We start from the raw sequence: 26,206 nt of genomic DNA, 5'->3' as shown, positions 1-26,206 counted from the left end.
ACTATACTGAATACTCTATTATGTACACGTGTGTGTATTATTCTCTCACGCGCCTCGTTCGCGGCTGTGCGTTGCGGCTCGTGATGTGCGGGAGTGCGCGCGCGGAGTGGGAGGTGCGGCTGCAGCAGTGCGCTGTGCGTCTCTCTGACACACACACACACACACACACACACCTCTCACTCCATCAGTCCTCTTCAGGAAAGCCACTCAGTCTGTACATCACTGCTGTCTCGATTTAAAAAATATACTAATAATTGAAACCCCCGTGTGGACTGACACGACTATCTGAGCGGCGTTTTTTACCGTCTGTTCGCTTCTCCAGTCTCTCTGCGCACACCTGAACACTGAACATGATACTTTCTAGGAATTCCCTAACTTTCAGAGTCGTGTTGCTGACATGGTGGATCCACCACTGCACTTGGCGCACGGTAAGTACACTGAATGAGCTGTAAACTGGTTGTAGTTGACTGTAAGGTGTCTCCTTCACCGTGGTCTCCTTCATCCTCACACCCTTTTCAAACGTGTCTGATCTAGAGAAGCGCAGGGTCGGTGGAATAGGTGCATGTGTTTTGTGTTTCTATGTACTTAAAAAAAAAATCTGAGTAATAAAATAGAATAGAATCAATAAGAACAGAAGAGGACAGAATTAAAGAGAACATGATCAAACAGAATAAAATAAAGCAACACAGAACAATAGGAAAGACTAAAATAGATTCAAATAATAAAGGAGAATAGATCTGAAGATAAAAGAATAGAATTATAAATAAATTAATAGAATTTGCTGTTCTGTAGTATACTGGAATAGAATAGAATAGAATAGAATAGAATAGAATATCTCTACTTCTGCTGTATAAGAATAATAGGATTACTTTTGCTAGAATAAAAAAAATACAATACTATAGAATACAGTAGGGCAGAGGCAAGCAAAAGATAATTTACTTTAGAAATGGAACATACTTGAGTGGAATATGACAGGCTATAATAAAACAGAACAGATTAAAACAAAAAAGCACCGCATACTGTATTTTTACTGTCACAGTGCAATTACAGTAAAATTAGGTATGCTAGAACAGAAAAAAAAGAACAGAATATCTATCCTGTCATTGTACAAAATACACAAGTGAATTTGATACGCTAGAATAGACTGAAATACAGTATAGTTAAATAACTAGAACAAAATTGTTTTAAATATAACAGGATAGAACAGAACAGAACTCGGTAAAACAGAAGAGAACTTTTTTTTTTGTTATAGTTTAGGTACAGTGAAATCAGGAGAAACAAAACAAGATATAACGGTCCAATTTTTACAATAATTAGGTACAACCAGTACAATAATTAGGTTTGCATCTCTTGTCATTATATGACACAAAATATGTATATTACAGCAATAATATAATAATGTATAGAATGAGAAGAAGTGTTCTGTATACACTTGTATGTAGGGGTTGAACAAGCAGTGTAGGCTGCTTTACATGATCCTGTAGTGACACTCTTTTTATTTAAAGGTGTAACAGTGCAATAAAACAGTAGTTGTGTTCAAGCGAGGTTAGCTGACAGAGACACACAGCATTCCTTTGCTGCCGTGTAGTGTCAGGGTATATTAATGTGCAAATGTCTGGGAATAGTATATAGCACAAACACAGTGGTATTAATGGCTGCAAAGAGAATAATTCATGTTGTTCAGGAAGAGCAAAGCCACTGTGTACATGTGCATACTGACAAGTACTGTTTACAGTCTACTGCTAGTGGAGAATTGTTTTAGTACATGGAGGGCTTTGTGAGTGTATTCATATTCATTAAACTTTTTTGATACCAAGTTACACAAAACTAACCTGTATGATTTAATACCTGACTTGATACGACATGTCACAAACTTAAAAGACGTATTTCATACCTTAAAAAGATCAACATGGTAAGTTACTTTATAGCTTAAAATATTAGGAATTTTTAAATATATAAAAAAAAACCCTAACATACATCTATTAGTGTATGCAGCACTCTTTAAATTAGTTTATTTTAAACAGTTGCGAATTAACTTTTAGAAGTGTATATGTTGTGTTGGGTGTTATGTTGTAGGTATGGTTACAGTTACTTCTAAGTGGAATTAATTCATGCATTGCATTTGCTATGTAGTTGTGTGCCTGCTCCGTTCTTTTGTTTTTGTCAGTCCCATATCCCTTTTTCTTGAAATTGTCCTTGTTAATCATATCTGTATAGTTATTCAGTTAATTACAGCATAATACATTTATTATTGTTATACGGTATATGACAGTTACACTGGTTGCCTGTCTAATTCCAATTTTAAGCACATACAGTACAATGTATCCTGACATTTAGACCACTGCAGGATTTTTCACACTTCATCTGAGATTTTACATGCTCCTTTTACATTTACATCCCTATCTCCCATCCTTAGGTCTAGTGTTACTCTCCCCAGGTGATTCCTAATTATCACAGACCGCAGGATTCGATCTTCATGACATGGTCCTTACTTCCAGGTTTCAAACCAATGCTAAAAATGGAATATCAATTCCGATTAGTGAGCTTTTCTTCTATCCTGCATTGACCAAAAGCAGAAAAAAAAATCCATATTACTTATTTTTCTTTAATGCTGGTATTTTTCTAACCAGTCAGACAAAGTAAAGTGACTTTCCTCAGTATGATCTCTACGGACCCACCAGTACATACAATGAGCCTCAGTGGAAATGAATGCCATAACATTTGTTTGGTGTCTCCTTTGGATAACTCATCGTCATCTTGAACAGCTGGTACACTGACAACAAACTGCAGTAGGTCTGAGCAGCATGCCCTTTGAGTGCCGTCTGTTCTGTAATTTTGTCTCCCATTTAGGTATGTTTCACAAAAATGCAACCTCCCCTAATACTGCTGTCATTAGCATGAAATAGCAGCAAGTATGCGTTTGGGCCTAGTATTGTGCAACCCGTTAGTGGTTGAATAAATGCATACTGCATTTATGTGAGTCTTGGGGAGTCTCACAGCAAGGACGGCTATCGTTCCTCTGTGCGTGTAGACCAAAAAATAAACAAAATGTCTTTCAGACAATAACTGAACTAACTGATTCCATGTGCTCCCAGAAGGACTCTTTCATTATTTGAGTCCCATACATCTTGGACCTGTTGTCCTGGAATATGCATCAAGCGACTGAAGCAACTGCAGACCATAACACTGCCTCCAGAGGCTTGTACAGTGGCCACTATGCTTTATGTGCTGCCCTTCTTAACCTGACACACCCATCACTCTGGAATAGGGTCAGTGTGGACTCATCAGACCACATGACCTTTCTGCATTGCTCAATTGCACAGTCAATTTTTAAGGCCCCTAGCAAATTAAAACTTTTTTTTCTAATCAGTTTCACTAACAAGGGGATTTTAGTAACACAGCTGTTTAGTCTCAGTCCCGTGAGCTCTCATCAAATTGTGCTTGTAGAAATACTCTTATCTTCATTAGTAAACTTACAGTAGTGTTCAAAAGTTAGTACCCCCCTTTTTAAGTCCAGGTTCTCCTGTTTAAAAAAATATAATGAAAATCATAGAATCATAGTGGGTCTCTGTATTAGGCAAATAAACACAACCTCAGGCGAACAACAAAATATAATAAAATTATTTATTTACCAAAAATGAAGCAAAAAAAAAAAAACATTGGCAATACTAAATAGATAGATAGATAGATAGATAGATAGATAGATAGATAGATAGATAGATAGCGTACTTTAATAATTCAAAGGGAAACTGTATACTAACTACCCTCAATGATTTAATAGCTTGTATATCCATCTTCAGCAAAAAATAACTTGATCAGACTCAATTACATCATTGTGGAGGAATTCTGGCCCACTCATTTTTACACCATTACTGCAGTTAATTGAGGATTTGGGGCATTCATTATAGCTTTGGCCATTTTGGGCCTTCATTACAAGGTCCGACCACAGCATTTCAGTTGAGTTAAGGTTTGAACTGTACAAAACCTTGATTCTTTTATTTTTCAGCCTCTCTAATGTAGATTTACTGGTGTGCTTCTGATAATTGTTCTGTTGTATGATCCAATTTCAACCAAGCTTTAACTGGCAGACCGCTGGCCAGCAAAATAAGACAAAATAAGCCCAAATCATCATCCCTCCACCACCGTGCTCCCCAAATATCCTATTCATACATCATAAGATACAGTATTCAGATGCAGTTTTGCAGTTGTAACCTCAGTTGTGGTTGTGTGCTCTTCTTAGATAGAAGAGGCTTTATTCTGTCATCCTTTCTGGCAAACCGTACTTGTTTGGTCTTCTTCTAATTGTATTGTTATAGACTTTACATTTAACATGTTTAGTGAAGACTGTAGGGTCTGAGAGATACAGTGGCTCTTGTTTTTTAGTTTTTTTTTGTATTTCACACTTTGACCTAGTGGTTAATGTGCCGAAACGTCCACTCCTGGGAAGACGGCCAACTGTCTTAAATGCTTTCCACTTGTGAATAATCTTTCTCACTGGTGAACACTGAACTCCAAATTGTTTGGAAATGAATTTATAAAACTTTCCTGATTGATGAACAACAACAATTGCATCTCTAAGACCATTGATTATGTCTTTCCCTCTTGGCATTGTGTTAACACATACCTAAATGTTCCAGACCAGAAAACTGATTGTTTGATCTGGGCTGATAATTAGCAGCACATGGCTGCAACTTACCCTCTTAAACTCGGGGAAGCAGTAAGGTGCCCACATGTTATTTTGTTTTATTATTATTATTATTATCGCTTCATTTTCGTTAAATAAATAATTGCATGGTGAATGAAAATTATACTTTGTTGTTTTTCTAAGATTGTATTTGCCTACAGTAATACTGAGACACTCTATGATCAGATCAGTTTTTAATATGTTTTTGCACATAAATACATACAATTAAAACAGGGTGTACTAACTTTTAAACTTTTGACTGTAGCTGTGATTCTTTTATAATGCAACATAGCAAGGTTTTCAAATGAGAAAATACACACTGCATCAGCTCGGGTTAAAAGAATTGTTGCCAGCTAAAAAAAAAACATTAGTCACTACAGTAATTAGCCAATCAATAGCTCTTAATTATTTGATTATGTAAATCGAAACCTTAACTTTTTTTTTTTTTTGCTCAGGAAGTGGATAACAATCCTTAATAAACATTCTGTACTTCCACACCCTGTTCCATTGACTAAGACATGTTTCTGTTTGAACAAGCTGCCGTGCTGCATATGGCATACTTGCTTGTTTGGAGTTCAAACAACCAATCACATGTTCAGCTGTGAATTCAGCTGTGCAAGCTTTGTCTTATGGCTTGGAGACATGGATAAAGACTAAGCATTAATTAAACAATAACAAGCATCAAATGCATGAGCTACACATGCCATGCATATTGAATATCTACCCCTGTTAAAGGTCTTCTTGAATGCCATTGCTGCACAGAATAAAATGTGGTTAGGTCCAGTCAATAGCAGTATAAAAGCATCTTCAAAAAAGAAATTAATTTGAATAACATGAAATGTTCATAGTCAGTTTTGTGTGTGAGCCGTAGTACTGTAAGTTTAATTTCTATTGCCATGGGGAAAAAATAATAATGAAGCTTCCTCCTAACTCTTTGCCCCTAAATGTTGTGGACAGCAACATCTGACCCTGGATGTTAAAATGGTCACGTATAAAGAAAGGGATGTTCTAAATGAAATTAGTTGTTTCTTTCCTCCTGGCAAATTGTTTAAATGACCATTTCCAGGAAAGGAAAAAAGATCACTAGCTATTTATCATTATAGAGGAAACTGATTTTCCTTTTATCCAATTAGTTCACCCCTTAAGTCTAAACTCAAGCCTTACTTTGAAATTATGACACTTCACAAAAAAAGGGACTACCTCTGGCTAAGGCAGGGGATAAACCTGCCTTTATAAATTCGGCTGAATTATTTTTCACTATCACACCTCATCAAAACAGAACAAATCAATGCCGTAATGAAGTGTGATTGCTGCTTGGTGAGCTCCCTAATGACCTGCTGTTGTCTTTCCTGAATGGTGCTTCATTTCCTATGATAATGTTTTTCCTGAGCCTCAGCTGCTATACATTATCTTACCAGCAGTAGGATCTTTATCTACGCATTGTCTCATTCCTTTCTATGTTTATTATTAATGAAAGAGAAGAAGACTGCCCAACTGACTTACTGTCCACTTTAAAAGGAACACCATCAGTGGGCCACAATGCAATGCTTAAAATCATGCAGACAAAAAAGTAAGTTTTTAGGTGATGTTAACATCAAATTTTAGAATGAAAAAAAAATGTCATTTTTATTACTTTAACAAACCACATGGCATGTTTTTAAGTAAAAAAAGGCTGGTGAATAATGAGTGTATAATAACAGTGGAATGCAACTAACAAACCAGGCATCTGTTGGGTCCACCTGTATCTTCCAAATAGTTTGTAATGTCTAGTTTCCACTAAAACCACCTGGGAATAAAACATAGAGATTCACTATAATGATCTTACGTACAGTACATAGCATACTAGAGTACTTATTAATCCTTAGATCCAACTGGCTATAAGATGTCGATTCTTTTTATATAGTGTAACAGCAATTCCGACAGTAATACTAGCTGCAAGCTATTCACATGTTTATTATAATGTAGTTATTCCAATACATCAGCCAAAACCCACACAGGGCTGTTAGGAATGCTGTTAGTAATCTTGGGAAGATTTGTGTAAGGAGACATTTATATAACATTTTAAAGGACTCCCCATGTTAGTTGCTATGTAACAGTCAGTGAAAGTCTAAGCACAAAAAAAAAAAAAAAAAAAAAAACCTTTATGGTTTCTTGGTAACATGACAAACATGGCAGAAAAATCTTTCAGCACGGCGACTTAACTTAAAAAGAAAAAAACGAGGGAATAGTGACTGTTAGTGATATCACGAACTTGTTCTGTAGAGTTTCAAAGCCCTCGGCATCAATAAAGTATGATGTTCAATAAAAAAAAAAAAGAGTCATTTTCAAGACATGGTGTTTTTGAACAAAGAAAAAGACAAGGCTGCAACAAAACCCCACTGTTGTTCGTACGACAGCTAGCGTGTCCAGTCATGTTCGATTACTTTCAGATTGCCGTAGTAGTAAGTAGTTTTCTGAGACTTTCAGAGACTGTGTGTTTATGTCATATAGCAGTATGATGATGCTTTAAAGATTCTACTTGGAGCTGTTTATCTTCTCAGATCTCTGAGATTTTAGTGTTCTCTATGGAAATACAGATAATGCCTTAATATCTTTTGGGAAGATTAGCAATGTTTGCGCACCGGACAATTGTTGGGAAAGTTTGTACTTTCAACTGTTAAGGCCAAAGCCATCTTCAGGGCTGGCTGTTTTAAGCTGTAAGGCTGAGAACATGAACATAATTTCTTTGCCAATAAATGTTTTTCCCAGGTCAGGGTGAAGGCAAATCTAGTTAATTCTGGGAAAACTTCAAATGAGGCAGAGTTCTCTACTTGATTTAGTACCACACCATGGCAGACGATATTTCCCCTTCTAGGAGCAATTCATAATACCATCTACTAGCATGATTTTGGGTAGTAGGAACAAATTGGGAAAGAAATAGGTAAGCAGTGTTGGGGGAAAAGACAAAACACAGGGAATATAGTCAGAAACCTTAGAGCTGTAAGATGGCAATGCTACTTATTGTAATGCACCGGTGTTAATAAAGCATGATTATACTAAATTATATTGAATTTAGCATATAATGTTCTAATCAAGTCAGAAATCTCTAATTATAATGCTAAGACAGAAAAAATTGATTTAGACAGCTGCTGCCAGAATTTAGATAAATTCCCAAAAGCTTTATATGTAAAAAATTTGCATAATGCATATTGACCAAGCACTGAACCACAATAATAATACAAAATCATGAAATTTGCCAAAAAACACTTTTGTATTTGTTCATTAATGTTCATTATGGTTACGGCAGTCCTACATGCCATGACTACTAGTTAAATACTGTACATGAACACTCCTTAACAAATAAAAAATGTGTTTGTTAAATTTATGGAGCTGAAACTCTCCTCACCCTTATTTACAACCTTTGCAAGTATCTTCATCCCTGTTAGAGGTCAGTGCCACCTACAGCTCTACCATCTGCTCAAGGGCATGACACGACAAGGAAGTTACTCTTTTACTCGCCTTATATTACTTAATACGTACTCAGATTCCCTATAGAGCATCCTGCCCTTGGAGAATTCCACTGGGAGCAACATTCTTCCTCCAGACCCATCGGGAAATGTTTTACGCTTTGTGTTCACACAGAAATACTGTTAACATGGGTATTGAGATGAATCAAGAACTTCGCTTTAATAATTTTTTTGCTTTGCAAAAAACATACTCAGTAGAACACACTGATCAGCACACATGCTTCATGTTCCTTTTTAACTCCAGGCATAAATCTTTTCATTACCATTAATCTACTTCTGATTCTTCACATCTTTTTAGCGTAGGAATGAGAATAAAAAGACGCTATACACAATATAAATTCAGCATTGTTTTTTTTTTTCTTTCCCAATGCATAGGGAGAAAAGCAACCCATTCTAATTCCACTTATTCTAATTGATGCTCTCTGTGTCCTTCATGTGCACTCTGCCTTTCTGTCCATGTCCTACTTAATGTTATGCATGTCATGGACATTAAGCGGGAAAGCAGATGGCAGTAGGTACAGTAGGATTTCCTTTCAGATGCTTATCTTTTGTTGTTGTGTGGGTTTATTACATTTTTGATGGTTATAAAAATCTGCCTAGGTAAATTAGTTATGAAGGAATCATCTTCATCTAACACTTGTTAATTATTGCACACAAACACACCCACACAATCAGCCATAACAATAAAATCACCTGGCTCCTCTTTTTTCTTGTGTCACCCCAACTCTGAACCATCACGGCATGGGCTTGACAGGACCTCTGAAGGTGTGCTGTTGTGCTGGTGTCTGGCACCATGGTGTTAGCAGCAGATCTCTTAGGTTCTGTAAGTTGCAAGGTGATGGAGTCATGGATCAGACTTGTTAGTCCAGCACTGCCCACAGAATCTCAGTCAGATTGGAGTTAATTTCAACTCCTTGCACTCTTTTTCATATTTCTTAAACCATTCCTAAATGATTTTTCAGTGCAGCAGTGTTCATTATCCTTCTGAAGGAGATAACTGACACATCAACCTGCGTTATACAGTTTGTTTTGACACCTTCCTATCATAGCCAGGAAAACCTTTTACAGCAAATTGTTCTACTATGGGATTGGACCAAACACGCTAGTCATTCCTTGGACTACTTTTGGTAGGTACTAAGCACTTCATACTGTACCAGGAACACCCTAGAAGACCTGACATTTTGGAGATGAAGATGATGTAGCCCTTATTAAAGTCTTTCAGGTCATATGATTGCCAATTTTCCCTGCTTTTAAGGCATTTTGTTATGTTTCACACTTAAAACGTATTCAAATCTTTTTTCCTTTATCAGTCTACACCCAATACTATACAATTCCCTAATTCCCTCTTTTGGCAACATTATAAACTCTGCCACACTGCAAAAATGGTTTAAAAATGGTAAGAGGAAAACAACAAGCTTGATGTGTTGACTGGCCTCAAAATCCTCTAGATATCAGACCAATCCAGCAGACTTTAAAGGAAAGCTCCTGACAGTTTGGTGCCAGATACCATAACATATCTTCAGAGGTCTGTGAAGTCCATGCCTAGATGGATGATTTTAGCAGATGCTTATAATGTATCTTTTTGCATCCAAAATATGGCAAATGATGATCTCTGGCTTAATATACTGTACACTTTTACACAATGTGCTGTTCATAATCAGAAATTTATGGACTCTTGAGCGTTAAAGCAAACTGTTTTTATATGGTGTGTTACCATTATAATGACATTAAATCATTTTGGCAGGGTGAAGCAATCCACCCAGTATGTACTCTTGTGGCTCAGCATATGAAGGCTCAGGAACAATGCAGAAACACACGTCAACAAGAGCAACGCAACAGAACTGCAATGACTGGTAAGTAGATACCTTCATTATCTATTTGAGATTGATTTTACCTAAGCCATCTAAAAGTGGTACAGTTTGTTATATATGTCTTAATGAACATTTAATAGTTAATTGAACAAAACCCACAATATACATCATGCACCTCAGTTTATAATGTCAGTCACTCTGGAGATGGTTTCATGAATCTCTATGTTTGACAAAATTTAGGACTTCCTTTCTTGGTCAATCTGGCATTTCCAGAAGCCAACATGAGTACCTATCACAGTACATATGCACTAGGTGAATAGTCTATAAAGAACAGGAGATAGCAGTTATATTTGTTGTTGGTACAGTGTTTACTATTTCTCTACAGATGCACTGGATTGAACCTGGCAAACTCGTGCCCCTGACTACCAATTTATTCTGTACACTCATTGCACATTGGCATGGAAACAGTATTGGCCAATTCAAGCAGCCCAAGTTATCCAATAACTTGCAGTACATCATTTTATTACCATTAATATTTGTGATGGTAGATAAGCAGAGGTTTGCATTGGACTGTTTTTAAAAAGGATTATATATTGTTTTAAAACACTGATGATCACATGTGGAGTTGATGCAGGATGCAAAAGTAGACTGTTATATATAATATATAAAATGAAGTTTTAACATTAAAAACACAAATGCAAAATCCAAAAAGCAACATGAAAGCTATGACTATGGCTGGGGTGGAAACTATAGGCCAATGCTTCAAAGAAGAACAGAGATACAACAGATACTACAGCAGCAAACCAAACATACACAGGACAATCAAGAAGCTGAAACACTGACAAGATGCAGGTGATGACCATTTGATTGGTGAAGCATTCTGAGAAACAAAGACAGGCTGCGTTCCACTCACAGTGTACTTCAAAGTGTACTCAGTGCTCCCTGCTTCTTGTGTAGAGAATGTTTGGTAAGAATTCTTTCTTGGATGAAATTCCTCCATTCGGAACACACTGTAATCACCAATGCAGTCAATCACTTCCTCCATGCAGTACCCTGGTGGCTTCACAGTGAACTACTAGCTGATTGGAACATACCACCAGTGTCAAATTGGAAGACAGAAACAAGAACACCCAGTGGGAAACCATGGCAGGAACCCCCACAACCACCACCCTAAGGCATGGTTCTTGATACTCCTACAGGGGCAGCCACTCTATCTTCTTGCAAGTCAAAGCAGAATTCATTCAGAATTCATTAGGCCCAGGGGCTGATAAACAGCATAGGATAATCGTAATAGGATTAGGTCTGTACTGGAATCAAATGTGAGGACTGGGTAAGAGCTTGGCATCGGTATCAAGGCTGGGAAGCTAGGCAGAGTAACCCATGTCTGGGAGGCCAGGACTTAGCACATGCACTGGGTTGGAGCTTGGCATGAGAATGGGGTCTGCACTAGGGATACTACTTATTCGAATGCATGGTGCCCTCGCTACATCCTAAAAGCCAGATGGCTGCACCAGCACAGCATCCCTGATGCTGGTTGGTGGCATCACCGTGACCTTGCAGCTCCAGGTAGCAGCACCAGTATGGTGTCCCTGAAGCCAGGTGGTGGCAAGATTCATTAAAGATTCAAAGAACTTTATTAATCACAAAGGGGAAATTGCTTGTATTCCCTTAGTTGTACACTTAACATAATTGTATGATTCTATATACATATATTGCACATATGAGGGAAAAAAATAAATGTATTGCTATTACTGTATATAAAGGGTTATATGTGCAATAGTTACAGTATATGTACAATAGCAATATGTGCAGTTATATGGGTAATTCAGGGTTTGCTATGGTAATTGCAGAGTGGTGTCTCAAGAGCATTGTTAAATAAATATTGCATGGGTAAATTATATATATATATATATATAAATAAATTATATTATATGTGTAAATAAATGAACATATATGTATGAAAATATTGCACAGGTAAATTATATGTGTACATAAAATCAGAAATTGCGTTTGAAAAGTGGTATGATCTAAGAGCATTGGTAAGTATTGGCCAAATTGTCCAGGTATGTAATAGTACTGTGGCAGGGGTATCTCAGTGGTTCAGAAAATCCCAGGTTCAAACCCCACAACCACCAAGTTGCCGCTGTTGGGCCCTTAACCTGCAATTGCGCCGATGTACAGTATAATGAGATAAAAATGTAAGTCACTCTGGATAAGGGCATCTGCCTAAATGTACTGTATTGTTACTTAATTTTATGGCTATAGGGACAAAAGATCTTTAAAACATCTTGGTGGTAATTAGTCTCTGGCTAAATTTGCTCTTCTGGTCAGAGAGAACACCATATAGTGGGTGAAAAGGATTGTTTATGATGGATCGTGTTTTGGACAGAATCTTCCTTTTTGCTACTGCCTCAACAGTGTCGAGCTCTATTCCTAGCACCGATCCGGCCCTTTTAACTACTTTGTCCAATTTATTTCTGTCTGACACTTTGATTTTGCAGCCCCAATAGACCACAGCATAAAAAAATGGCACTTGCCACAACAGTCTCAGTCATAAAACATCCGAAGGATGGTGTTGCAGATGTTAAAGGATCTTCTCAGAAAATATAACCTGCTCTGTCCTTTCTTATAGATAGCCATTGTGCTACATGATTAGTCAAGTTTATTGTCCAGATGAACTCCCAGATTTTTGAATTCTGAGGCCATGTCCACTTTTTTCCCCTTGGATAGATAAAGGAGTCACAGGGGTCTTACGTCTCTTAAAGTCTACTTTGTTTTTCCAATGTTAAGTTGTAGGTGATTACGCTCACACCAGGAAAAGAAGTCGTCCACCACAGACAGGTACTCAGAGATATTGCCATCCATTATACAACAACTACAAAGTTTTCAGAAAACTTCCGCAGATGGCATGACTCTGAGTTATATCTAAAGTCAATGAAGTTTACCTTGTTCTAAACAAAGGAACCGGCCCCTTGCTCTGTCCTTAAAACCATAATTAGTGTTGCATAACACAAAAACAGAACACTTTCGAAACGCATAGTTTGAAAGGGTGACCTTGCCGATTAATAAAAAAAATTAAGTTTAAAATTAATAATAGAGGAAAAATGTTATAAAAGAGTAAAAACACACAAAAACACAGAGAGCAAATGCACCAAGCTGCTGCATGCTCACGCATGCACACTACATAACAGCATAAGGCTCTCAAAGCAGGCCAGCGGAGTGAGCATCACATCCTTGAAGCCAGATTGTGGTCAAAACACATTGTTCTCAAAACCAGCTGCTGGGGAGATCAGCACGCTTCAGCACAAGTGGACACAATTGGGATTGTCTGTGAAGGTTAATGGCCTAGCATGGATTTATAGAAGAGTATATTGTACATCTTTGAGCAGATGTAAAGAGAGTATGTGTCAGGCAAAATATGGCATGGTTTAGGTATCACATAGCATGTAACAGAACCTGATTAAGGCATAACATTGCATGATCCAAGTATATCTTGGTGAAATTCCTTGATGTCATGGCATGGAAACAAGATTTGCACCTGGAATGGGAGGCCATCTTGTCAACCTCCATTGTGTGCAGAGCAGATAATACAGCTTTAAGAAAGGCTGTGGAGATTGCCAGGTTGGCCTCCACAGTGTCAGTCGGCTCCTGCGCCTCTGTATCGTCAACCTGCTCATTGGACTCTCCACTCGCTCATGGCCTTCTACATGGAACAGAGTGCTTGCAGCTGCCCTATCAGCCCCATGCTGTGCACCTTGCTCCTGTCATCTCACCAGCCATTTCTTCAGGTAAAACCTCCTCCTATTTCTCAAACTGGATTTCTCCTGTGAAATGGAGAATCTCCATTTCCCTGGATCTCCATGTAAACCCTACACTGCAAAAAGACAAAAAAATATTACAGGTTCTTGTCGGGTGCTGGAAACAATAGGGTAATGCTAATGCTAATAATTAAGCTAAAGCTAAAGTCAATGATAAAAATGCAGGACAGAGATACAAGAAGAGATGCTACAACAGCAACCACCGTAAACCATTCAGACACAAAAAATTTGACAAAATTAAACACTGACTTTATATGAACAAACCAATCAGATAGAACAATGTTCAGGTGAATATAATCAAGACCATGTGCCCGGTGAAATGCATGCCGGAAGCAAAGACTGTGTCAAATTAAACATCCCACAAAACACACAAATAAAAGAACACCCAGCGGAAAACCATTACTGGCACAACATAAATTAGTCTTTGAAGGTGAATGAACGAACACAGTATCACGTAGCATCGCCTAAGTCTTGCAGGAACACCCCGAACACTCGTGTTAATCAACATAATCTGTCATGTGAGCTTTGTATTTGTCCACCCACTCCTACAACTTTTTGCCTCAGCTTTGTTTTTGCAAAGATAAATCATGAGAAGATGTAGCACATCATTTAACAATCGTGTCTGTGCATTCTGGTGCATCTCCACGGAGATCTATTTCACCACATAGGATTTGATCTTTGTAGGATACTAGCAGTATCCACACTAACTAAGTTTCCTAAATTGGTATTTGTAAAACCTCTCAAAATAACAGTCTCAAAACCACTCTCTCATACCATTCAGTGTTCTTGCAGTGCTATGGATTGTTATGTACGGTAGTAAATACTGAGAGCTGTTCTATAGACTGGTCAAGGTCACTGATTGACAATGTGACTGACACTATGGCTATGCTTATTCCATAACAAGTGTCTAATACAGGCCAACCTGTAATTGCTTATACAGGATTTACCATGACCAGAAAAATCATAGAAAAATAAAGTTTAGAATTGCTAGAACTAGAACTTCTTGGGTCCACCATGTTCCATATAAGTGGCAATTTCTAAAAAGTAAATACTTTTTTACATACATTATACAATGCCCTATTATACAACACCCTAACCTGGATATAACCAGACACTTAATTACCTTCCATAACCTGCAGAGAACTGCTAATGGTTGATCATTTGTGTTCAGCTGAAATGCTTGAGACTGTTTTGTATTCTGTTTATGCTTTAGTTATATGCAACATATGTGTTGTCTTGATTATTTTACAGATCCACCAGGTTGAATCATGACCATTCTAATAGGGTTGCCTAGGCGGCTGAACTTATTTCATTCAGCAGTTGTTTTGGTAGTTTTGTTATTAATGGTATAATCAATGACTCAGCAGGTAGGGCTCTTGCCTGATGTCTCCAGGGTTCCTGGTTCAACCCTGAACTTGTCGATGTGGAGTTTTATATGTTCTCCACAAGGGGTTTCTTAAGGTTCTCTTGGTTTTCATGCGGGCTGACTATTACTGAATTACCATTATGTGTGTGCATGGTGCTCAGTGATAGACTGGCATCCTATCAAGTGTGTATTACCAGAGTGTGCCCACTATTCCCAGGATAACATGCAGATCCACCAATACAGGATAGAATGACAGGATAAATCAAGAGTGTTTACTAAAGTCGTTCTTAACCATCTCAATTTGCTCTTAACCAGGTGAGCTGAATGATGAATCCCACTTGATCTTACATTGCAGGAGCATATAATTACCATAGTGTTAGCATCTATTTAGCATAGGTAATGCCAATAAACACCATATAAGGGCAGCTGCATGTTGTGCTGTGTGCAAATTGGGTGCTAGAAGATGAAGTGCCAAAGAAAGGTAGTAGTAAGAAGAAGAAAAAGAAGGAACTACAACAGTAATTTATTCAAAGTACTTTAAAATGAACAAACATGATTATGATCTTTCCGAGCATGAGCACTGGTGTTACAGGTATATCAAAAACACAGCAATGGCAAAAGATCTGTCAAGTTATGAATGCCATGTCAGCTGAAGGACACATGGTTAAAGAAAGTGGTTTGATGGCACATGGCATGAGGGCATAACTTTCATCACCTAGGTTTGAGTTTTCTAAAGTTGTGTTTTTTTTGTAACTTTCAAACTGAATAGTGGTTTTCTGGCTAGATTTTTTCCCCCTCAATTTAAAAACTTTCACATGGAGGATTTTTCCTTATCTTAGTAAATATGTTCTCAACCACTTTTAAATTTTTCTTTTATCTAATGAATTAACAAAAGTAAGAAAACATTGATAAATTCCAGAAATGAGCTATGATGAACAAATTTATCAAAAATATAGGATGCGATCAAAAATGAGAGTAATTTTGTTCATACATCGCTTTTTCCTATGAAGTCCAATGTTTAATATATATAAGATTGGTTTATCTAACAATTTAAAAAGAGGGACTAATCATTTTGCTTGCAATCATTAACAGAAAAGTATCATAAGTTCCAATGTATATTATAAACATCTGTTAGAGCAACTTGGTAATTGGGTTTGGCTGCTGCTTGCCTGCTGAAATAAGGAAAACAAAAACCTTGATAATGTCATTTCTAATGTTAGTCAGCCAAACATAATTATAGGATGTAATCAGGTGTAAAGATTTTTGAGATTAAAGGCTGTTTTTCAAACAGAAGATGTTTAATCATAGTTACTGATGAGGGAGGAGAGAGCTACCTAAGAGGATCAATATGACCCAATTCTTTTTGTGCAGCACTTTAATGTCAAAACTCATACTGTACCATTTCTATGTTGGATTTTTCATATTATAGTTATAATTTAAACCCTTTGCTGAGTGTACTGGCACATGTGGACCTGTTTGGTTTTTATGACTAATTAACCATTATATAAAGTACTGTGCCTTAAGGTCTTAAGCCAAGACACATTTTTTCATATTTTGCTTCCAAAGAGCCAGACTAATGCTGTCTTGAGAAGTAGTTCTCCAGGCTTTATAAAGACTTTTGTGGGTCTCATTTTTAGCAAGTTTTTGGACGTCATTTGTAATCCAGTCTCTGTACCTGTCTAGGTTAAAAAAAAAAAAGCATGTTAGGCCACACAGTGACCTATAAACCATTCAAGCATAAAAATATCTAACTTAAGGCATGAAGCAGTGAGAAACAAGTGCAGATGATGACAGAGGATCAGGCTGGTGATTGGTATACTGGTAATGCTGGATGCTGAGTGGTTGGAACAGATGAGAGGGGAAATGAGGCTGCTGCTGAGGTTGTTACATAAACAATCAATTATGATTCAATTATAAATCAAGTATGTGATTATTTCTTTATATCTAACGCAGTAAACCCAAATACCATTGCTAGTTATATTGTCAGTTTTGAAAAGAGTTTTATCTTGTTTATTAAAGTAAAAATTCCAAGAGGACATTTCAAAAGGAATAACGGTCCATACAAGGCTATAAATGCAAAAAATACAGTTCAAGATTGAAACCCTTAAAAAAAAACAATAACGCATGCAAGCGATTAAAACTGTACCTTGGTCAGTGCAAAGCACCCAGCGCTGCTCTTAATCTCACAAAGCTTAAAGAACTTGATGACAGAGAAATTTATCAAACGTTATATAATTAAATTTAGAGGCTTAGTAAAGTAAGTAAGGACATCTTTTTTCACATTTAAGATGTGTGAAACCAAGTGAACAGCATCGACCTGTTCTGCAGGCTCTCCACCTGAACCTCATAAATATTCACACTGTTTAATATTCAGAAACATTTAATAAGTATTCATACTTTAACTCATGACCCTGTGCCTGTTCACACAAGTAATTTAATTTCTCTCAGCTGTGTGGCTCTGAAAGCAAATGCTTAACAATGAAGCCTGGATGTGGTTGTGGATTAGTCCACAATTAAGCTTATGATGGTTGATTGAAATCCAAATAAATCTCTCAAATAAATAAATGTTTTCAATGAAATAAATACATTTAAACTTAATATTGTTTTAAAAAGCTTTCAGATCCTAAAGTAGATACTTTATATGCAGATAATGTATTTATTTGTTTTTTAGTACATTCACTTGGCCACTTCATTAGGTACACCTTACTTAGATTAAATTAAGTGCTGGAAACATTCTTTAGAGATGTTGGTCCATACAGACATGATCGGCTGCACATCCATTATGCGAATCTCCCGTTCCACCACATCCAAAAAGTGCTCTATGGATTAAGATCTGGTGACTGTTGAGGCCATTTGAGTTCATTGAACTTATTGTCATGTTCAAGAAACCAGTTTGAGATGATTTTAGCTTTGTGACATGACCTGGTCAGCAACAATAGTCAGGTAGTCTGTGCCTTTTAAACCATGCTCAGTTGGTATTAAGGGGCCCAAAATGTGCCAAGAAAATTTCCCCGACACCATTACACCACCAAAAGCATCCTAAACCCTTGATAAAACACAGGATGGCTTCATGATTTTATTGTGTTTGCACCAAATTCTGACTCTACCATCCGAAAGACACAGAAGAAACATCGGACTAGGCAACATTTTTTCCAATCTCCTCTGTTTTCCAATGCTGCCAGTGATCCAGACTCCCTCTGCCCTCCGGACCTGTCTGACCCATCCTGGTGCCTCGCTTCTGGTTGGCGATCTCGTCACATGGATGCCCCATGTGTCTCTTTGGGATGTGTCTGGTGTCTGGGGATGGTTTCACTCTACCATGAAGACAGTTCTGGCCTCGACTGATGTTGACAGCTGCTTCTCTGAGGACTTGACTTGGCTGCAGTTGCTCGATAGTTCAAGACTGGAATTTCCAACGAGTCTACCTGAGTCTCCAATAACTACCTGGACTCCATATTACCATCAATTAACATCAACTGTTATAGCTGAACTGGCTAACACACCTAACACACAGTATGAATGCAGATCAATTCCTGCTCTCTGTTTTACGCAAATAAGGATGGGTTCCCTGTTGAGTCTGGTTCCTCTCAAGGTTTCTTCCTATTACCATCTCAGGGAGTTTTTCCTTGCCACTGTCGTCCTCGGCTTGCTCACCAGGGACTATCTGACCATTTTGATTCATGCACACTCACACTGCATACAAACTTAAATAATTATTTTAATTGTGTAAAGCTTCTTTGCGACAATGACTATTGTTTAAAGTGCTAACAAATAAAATTGAATTGAATTAAATATTAGTGAGGTCATGGGAATAAGAGACTGACATAAGTGGTACCCGGTGTGTTGTTCTGCTGCTGTGCCCATCTGCTTTAAGCTTCGACATATTGTCCGTTTAGAGCATACCTCAGTTGAAACGAGATATTGTTTGAACCAGTCCGACCGATCTCTTCTGACCTCTGTTATCACGAAGCAGTTTCGGGGGTACTTAAATCAGCCAACACCCATGCCACATTTAAACTCACTTAAATCACATTTCTTCCCCATTCTGATGCACAGTTTCAAGCTCAGCTGATCATCTTGACCATGTCTATCAGACCATGTGATCATCTGATTAGAAATTTGCATCAATCAGCAGGTTGCATCAATGATTAGTTAGTGTTAAAGTGATTTGGTTACACTTGATGAAGTCATTTTTATTTTACTAAATTGAACAGAAAAAAACTAATGTATAATAAGTCCATAAATCAAGACAAATGAAGCTAGACATTAATTCGAATTAATTGATAAATTTTAGTTACCATTTTGTCATTTTCTGTTTTGAGACTTGTTTGTTGTGGAGTTTTTGAAAGCCTTGTTTGAGGCTATACTGTTATTAACGTCAGCCTTACCCAGCATAATCAGTGGTCATGAGCTGCTGCTGCTGATGCTGTGTAATTTACAGCCGATGGGCATATATTTTTAAAACATACAAACATAACTTTGATAAATGATGCCTATTTTCTTCATAAGCAAGAAAAGCTCCACTTACTGACCGGAAGGTTTTACATTTCAATCCTGTTATTTTCATTTCTCAACTGCTCAGCACTGCCATTGCTCAGCTCGGCGCTTAAATTGGATTCTTTCTCTTGGGATCAAGATAAGTCACTTGGGATCAAAGGACCTACTGCATACATTCAAATTAGATTTGAGTTTTTAATTCGATTTTTTTGAACTAGTGACAGGCATTAATGATGTTAACAAAGCAAATAAAGCTGCATATCATTTGTCTTCTGTCGATTCTTCAGTCTGGAGCCCTGTGTTTGAAGAGATCAGGTTACCTGAAATCCATTTGCTTGGTTTTTTTGGACAATTGCGTGGGAAAGCTGATGCATTATATGATAAAACAATGTATTTTTTCAGGTTTATAATGCATGAATGTTTTGCTAAACATCAGACAAAATTAAATAAAATAGTTTTTTGAAAAAAAACGAACAAATACGAACAAAAATTAAACAAATTGACAATCATAATCATTTACTGTAGGGGAAAAAACAATCAAACAAATCAAAATCTTTGTTTTTTTTTGTGTATGAGAAATTTCTACGTTAGAATCTTTTTTTGTTAACCCTATATTATAACTGGATGTTGAATATACCAATCATTTCAAGTTTATACAGTAGAAGGTAGATAACATAGATAAGAATCTAACATGGAGCTAAAACCAATGAGACACAGAGAAATGCAATTATGTTTTTTGATGTTGCATTGGGGAGAAGATAATATATATTATGGATAATTATGGATCTATTGCTTGTGGTGCAAGGGTTTATTGATTTAATAATAGATTTAGTCCTGCAATCACTGGAAATTTGGATTATTATATATACGAACATGTAAATACATCATGGCATTCATTTCATATAATAATGATGATGTCTATACACATGAGCCCATGTTGTCATCGTACGTTTAACATGATTATCATGACTCAGGAATCAGCATTAGACTACATTTCCCAGAACATAACACAGCCTACAAACAATGTCACCACAAACTACATTTACATTTAGGCATTTGCTGGACGCTCTTATCCGGACCGACTTACAAAGCGCTTACGTTTCCATCATTGGATAGATCCTTACACTGAGTTACTAGGTTACTACAAACAACAATACCCAACCCCCATTAAGCCTGTCACGTTCCCAGTTACAATCACATCAATCCCCGGCATATGTGAACTCACTCATGGCCAGAATATTTGAGGACTTCCACATCACCACATTATGTGAAGTGTGTTCTCCGCTACCAGCTAGCACTTAATACCAAACCTATGTTTTTAATATCCGGCATTTTAATATCATTTATTTGAATATACAGCACAACCTTTTTGCCGTTGTTTTCTGTTCTTTTTTCTGTTTTTTGTTTCTTGCCTTGCCTTATTCACGTCCTGATATAAAGTATATGCTTAATGTATTGTAGTTAATGCAAGCTTTTCTATTAAAGCTTTTGTGTGCCTGCACTGGTGTCTGTCCCTGCCTCCTGAGACATGACAATAATGCATTAATATATGCAGAGTAGAATAGACGAATGTCAGATGTTGAAATCTTGCATAATTGTTTTAATCATTAGTATATTAATTACTGCATACTTGTGGCTGACTGTGAAGCAGAGGCAACACAAGGAAATCACTTAAATCCTCCTAAACTATGATAGGTTTGGTAGTGTGTCTATACACTAATACCAAATAACAGAAGGTGGCACTATCCATTTTGTTGTGGTAGACAGAATGTGTGCTCAGAAAGAAGATTTGCTATAATGCCATTCTGGTGGATTTCGTTCTACATCCATCATCGCCACACATTTCTGAGAAATTTCTCCTTTATGGGAATTTAACCAAACGTTCACAGAACCTTAATTAAAAAGTTCAGCTGTGCAATAGCTATTTCATTTGTATAAGTTGCACATTGAGTAGAAAGGTATAATATGTCTATCTTGGAAAACTACATAAAAATAATAATAAAATTAATAATAATAATAATAATAATAATTATTATTATTATTATTATTATCATAAATTATTGTTTTTATTTTAGGTTCTTTTTATGTTTGTTAGTTGCACTTGACTTTTGACTTGCCTTTCATTCAGAGAGTTCAATAAAAATTACGCATTACTATATTTGGATTGTAAGAGATACTCAGGTTACCTCACTCAGTACAAGCAGATTAGGCTAAGTGGTTGTTATTTACCTGATCAAATGTTTGAAAAATTCCTCTTCATTATTTACGTCAATATTAACCCAAGAGAAATTCATCAACTCAGAAAAAATAGAAATGTCTAGAAAATACAGTATGCCTGGCAGTTTATGACAACTGGTTCAACCATTTTGCATGTTATGATGTATGCAATTAACTGATGCCTCTATGGTTTGGGAGTAAAGACCATTGAACAGAGAAGCAGTATAATACATTTTGATCACCATGACATAAGCACTCACTCACTCTCTCGTCTATACCACCTCATTCTGTTTTCAGGGTCACAGGGGCCTGGAGCCAATCCCAGGAGACTCAGGGCATAAGGCATAAGGCAGGGTACACCCTGTACATAATCATGAATATATGCATAAACATGCGAAGCTGGGGTGGTGGCCCTGCACTTCCAGGGTTGAGGGTTTGAATCCCGCCTTGGGTCTGTGTGCATGGTGTTTGTATGTTCCACCTGCCTATAACAACAAATATTTTATGTGTACCGTGGTTGAGGCAGAACTTGTGCTAATCAGTATCCTGTCTACCAGGGTAAGCCTTAAGAGTGAGACAGGTCTCTCTTCAGTGCAGCATTAAGTGCTGCTCTTGGATTCTTAATGAGAAGCCAAGCTGCTGTGATCCCTTCGCCATGTATACTTTAATTAACATTGAGCTTCTGAGGAGGGAATGGCAAAGAGAGGGGACATTGTGTCTTCATGTGATTTAATACCCAACACCTCTGCAATGACACTGAAAGAGGCAGTTAAAGCAAAGAGGGGCAAAAAACAATAAGACAGTCTAGCTCTATGCCACAGATGCTTACTTCATTTCTTTAGGTACAGTGGATAGGCATAATAGTGCAATTTCTAAAGCAAAATAATAATCCTTGTAGCAACACAAAGCGAACAATATTTTAACAAGGGTTCAGCTGTTTTATAAGGAGCTTCGATAGGATCGCTTTAATACTGATAGTATTTACTTAAATACTACTTGACAGTTTATTGCTTTTTGTATTTTTTTAGTTTTTTTTTTTTTTTTTTTTTGCAGAAATGCTTAAAGAGCACTGGTGGCTCAGTGGTAGGTGTTCTGCCTGCCATGCTGAAGGTCCGGGTTTGATTCCCAGCCAATACCCAAACCCCAGCCACAGGAGGCAGTACCAGTCCCAAGCCCAGATAAAATGGGAGGGTTGCGCCAGAAAGGGCGTCCGGAGTAAAAACCCGTGTCAAAGTTGGCTGCGGATTGGATGGTCCGTTGTAGTGACCCCATGCCAGGAGCAGCTAAAAGACCAACAACAATTGTTGAAATGCTTAAGCATTATTTTCCATATTTTTTTTCTCTTGAGGACCTCATTATGGTTTTCAGAATCGTGTTTTATTCGCCAAGTATGTTGACACACACAAGGAATTTGACTCCGGCTATTTGTGGCTCTCAAAGTACAGACCAACATAAAACTGTCAATGAAACATAAAACATCTGCACAGATTAAATAAAACCTGGGTCTGAGTACAGTATGTAACAGAAGTGTACATCAAGTGAGTGTGCAAGGTAGTGCAAGTAACCATAGTGTGCATCACATAGAATAAACTCTGCACTATATAGTCCTGTTCAACTGTTTATGAGGTTCTCAACTCCTTTAATTTTCTCTCAAGTTTTTTGTCTAATTTTCTTTTCTCTCCACGTTCCTGTTAACCCACTTCTCTCTCTTTCTTCTCTATAGCTTTTCTTAAAAAGATTTCATTTTAAACAGAGCATTGAGTATGTATATAAAATGAGTGCAGGGTTATAATGGCGGCATTGTGGCTTATTGGTTAGCACTGTCACCTTGCACCTCCAGGTTGGACCCTGGGTTCGATTCCTGCGATGGAGTCTGTGCTCATGGAGTTTGCATGGTCCCCCCTGTGCTTGTTGGGTTCTCCGTTTTCCTTCCACAGTTAAAAGATATGCTGATTAGGCAGAATTGCATTTCCAAATTGCCCTGAGTCCTGAATGTTGACGGGAGGTCCTACAACGGTTGTACAAATAGGAATAAAGACAATGGTCCCCATTGGCCTCAACAGTCCTTGGATGGACTTTAGAGATTCCTTGATGGAAGATGGATAAAGGGTTATGAGGTACATGCTTTCTTCGGTTAGTCTTAAGACCCATTCAGACCGCAGGTTCAGGGCAGGAATGTTGCACTGGCGTTTTGCCACTTTGTGTTGGTCTATCACATAAAATCCCCATAAAATAGATTTAGGTTTGTGGTTGTATTGTGACAAAATGTCAAAGAGTTCAAGAGGTATGAATACTTTTGCAAGGCACTGTATAAGTCTGTTACCATATAGTAGGCCTCGGTCAGCTAAATCAAGCTGGTATCTTAAAAAGTTATGGTGTGTTTAGTACAAATTTAACTGTATTCTTACCCAAGAACTAACCATATGGTTAACCGGAACACTTAGTATACAAATCTTAATTATTATTAACTTCATATTGTGATTTCTGTTTGGAAAAGGCTACAAACAATACCATGATGAAGTACAATAAAATTCTTCTTAATTTTGGCTAAATAATTGTAATCATCTCCATCATCCTCATCATCAGGATTTTAGGGTTGAGCCAAATCGTCAGCTCTAAATGCTAGAATTTGCAATAGCGGTGATGTGCTGACATTATCGTGGACAATCTAAGTGCAGCATAATCCCAGCGGTCATCATCTTTTTTTCCCAAACCAGAGCCCTGTCTTTACCTCTATCCTGAACAAAAAAAGAGCAAAAGTAAAAGAGAAATCATCGATTGTCAAGGCGCTCTATTTATAGCTTGCTAAGAGCTGCCTGACGGAGGAGCCCCACTGAATTTGCGATCAAAATCTTTCAAACAGTGACTTGTGGGAAAGAAAAGACCTGATGAGTTTCCTGCTTTGCCCTTGGCATTTAGACACGCCACATTACTCACAATGTAGCACTTGCCCTTTCCACTTTCTTCCCATGATGGTGATGAGTGTCCTCTACCTCCTCCTCCTCCTCCTCCTCCTCTTCCTCCTTCTTGCCAGAAATGTGCTCCTGTGAGGAAACTGTCTCCATGTATACGCTTGGATGAAGCACAGATGTACCACTTAACAGCTATTGGCAGTTTTTGTTCCATTATTATTATTATTATTATTATTATTTTGTTTGTATTTATTTATTTAAACAACAAACGATGTTATCTGGTTGCTTTAAAGAAAAAAAAGAAAAGAAAAAAAAATATATATATTAATTTTATTTTATTATTATTTTTTTTTTACTTTAGAAATAGACTTTTTATTTATAAGTTTAACCGTATAAGTTATATAAGTTTTATACCTAATGAGCAAAGAATGGCGATTATCTTTTTTTTTTTTAACCTTGGTAAAAATCCAATGCATGCTAAAACAGGACAAGACATGGTCACTGCATGCAAATCTACAAACATACAGTAAGCACTTGGAGACAGGTGAAGGTCGTTAGGAGAAATAAGAGGATCTAAGAAACAAGTGAAAACAATTAGACAGATAAAAGAGGCCAAATCGTTTCATGCCAGCTCAAAATGAAGCTGAACAGCAAGCTCAGATGGAACTGCTTTTCATGTTTTGTATTTGTTTATAAAAAACAAATCTAAACAACTGTTTCATATGTTTTCAGTTTCAATCGAAACCATTTGTACATTAAGAAAACATGTATTGGAGTTTTGCCATTTTACAGAAGACAGTTTCATTTTTCATGTGTAAAAATAGTTGCAACAATCACATGATCTTTTTAATGCTTGTGCCCTTGGCATGGTAGCAAGACAGTAATGTAAAACTATTGCAAAATGAATAACATTACAGCTGCTGTGCTCCCCCACTGTTTATTCTGCTTAGGTCAGAGTGACCCACACACTCTGTATGTGTGTGTGTGTGTGTGTGTGTGTGTGTGTGTGTGTGTGTGTGTGTCAGAGAGACAAAGGAAGAAAATATAAATATACTGTACATCAGACAACAGGTCTCAGGTGTGCTACGTTATTAATACTCATAAGATCATCCCCAAACACCTTTCTTGCCAAACAGACCAGAGGCGATCGCTTTAAAATTTCATTAAAATGCAGCAATGAAACGTTTTTATATTTAATGTGATACAGTACATTGCGCTGTTTGTTCATTGAACGTAAACTGTTTGTAGTGACAATGCAGCCGGTATGAAAATCTCAGTAGTCCACGACACACTATCCACAGAACTATTTGGCTTTTGTGGGTTCCTGTGGCAGCTGTTGATTAAAGCTAATCCAACAATTAGTTATAAGTACATCATTTATGGGCCCTGTTCAGA

General features: G+C 37.3%; 1 protein-coding gene across 1 annotated transcript in view; it reads left to right on the top strand.

The window, feature by feature from the left end:
• The first annotated feature begins 204 nt into the window (after nt 1–204).
• ghrhrb (growth hormone releasing hormone receptor b) overlaps nt 205–26,206 on the top strand; it is a 59,814-nt gene continuing 33,812 nt past the window's right edge. The window contains exons 1-2 of the mRNA XM_053498897.1: nt 205–428; nt 9,935–10,043. Of these exons, the coding sequence (XP_053354872.1) occupies nt 351–428; nt 9,935–10,043 (187 nt within the window). The 5' untranslated portion in view covers nt 205–350. The remainder of the gene's footprint in view (nt 429–9,934; nt 10,044–26,206) is intronic.

The sequence above is a fragment of the Clarias gariepinus genome, chromosome 6 (assembly GCF_024256425.1).
Source record: "Clarias gariepinus isolate MV-2021 ecotype Netherlands chromosome 6, CGAR_prim_01v2, whole genome shotgun sequence".
Taxonomy (NCBI): Eukaryota; Metazoa; Chordata; class Actinopteri; order Siluriformes; family Clariidae; genus Clarias; species Clarias gariepinus.
The sequence above is the reverse complement of the archived record's forward strand: the minus strand, read 5'-3'. Positions and strand labels throughout refer to the sequence as shown.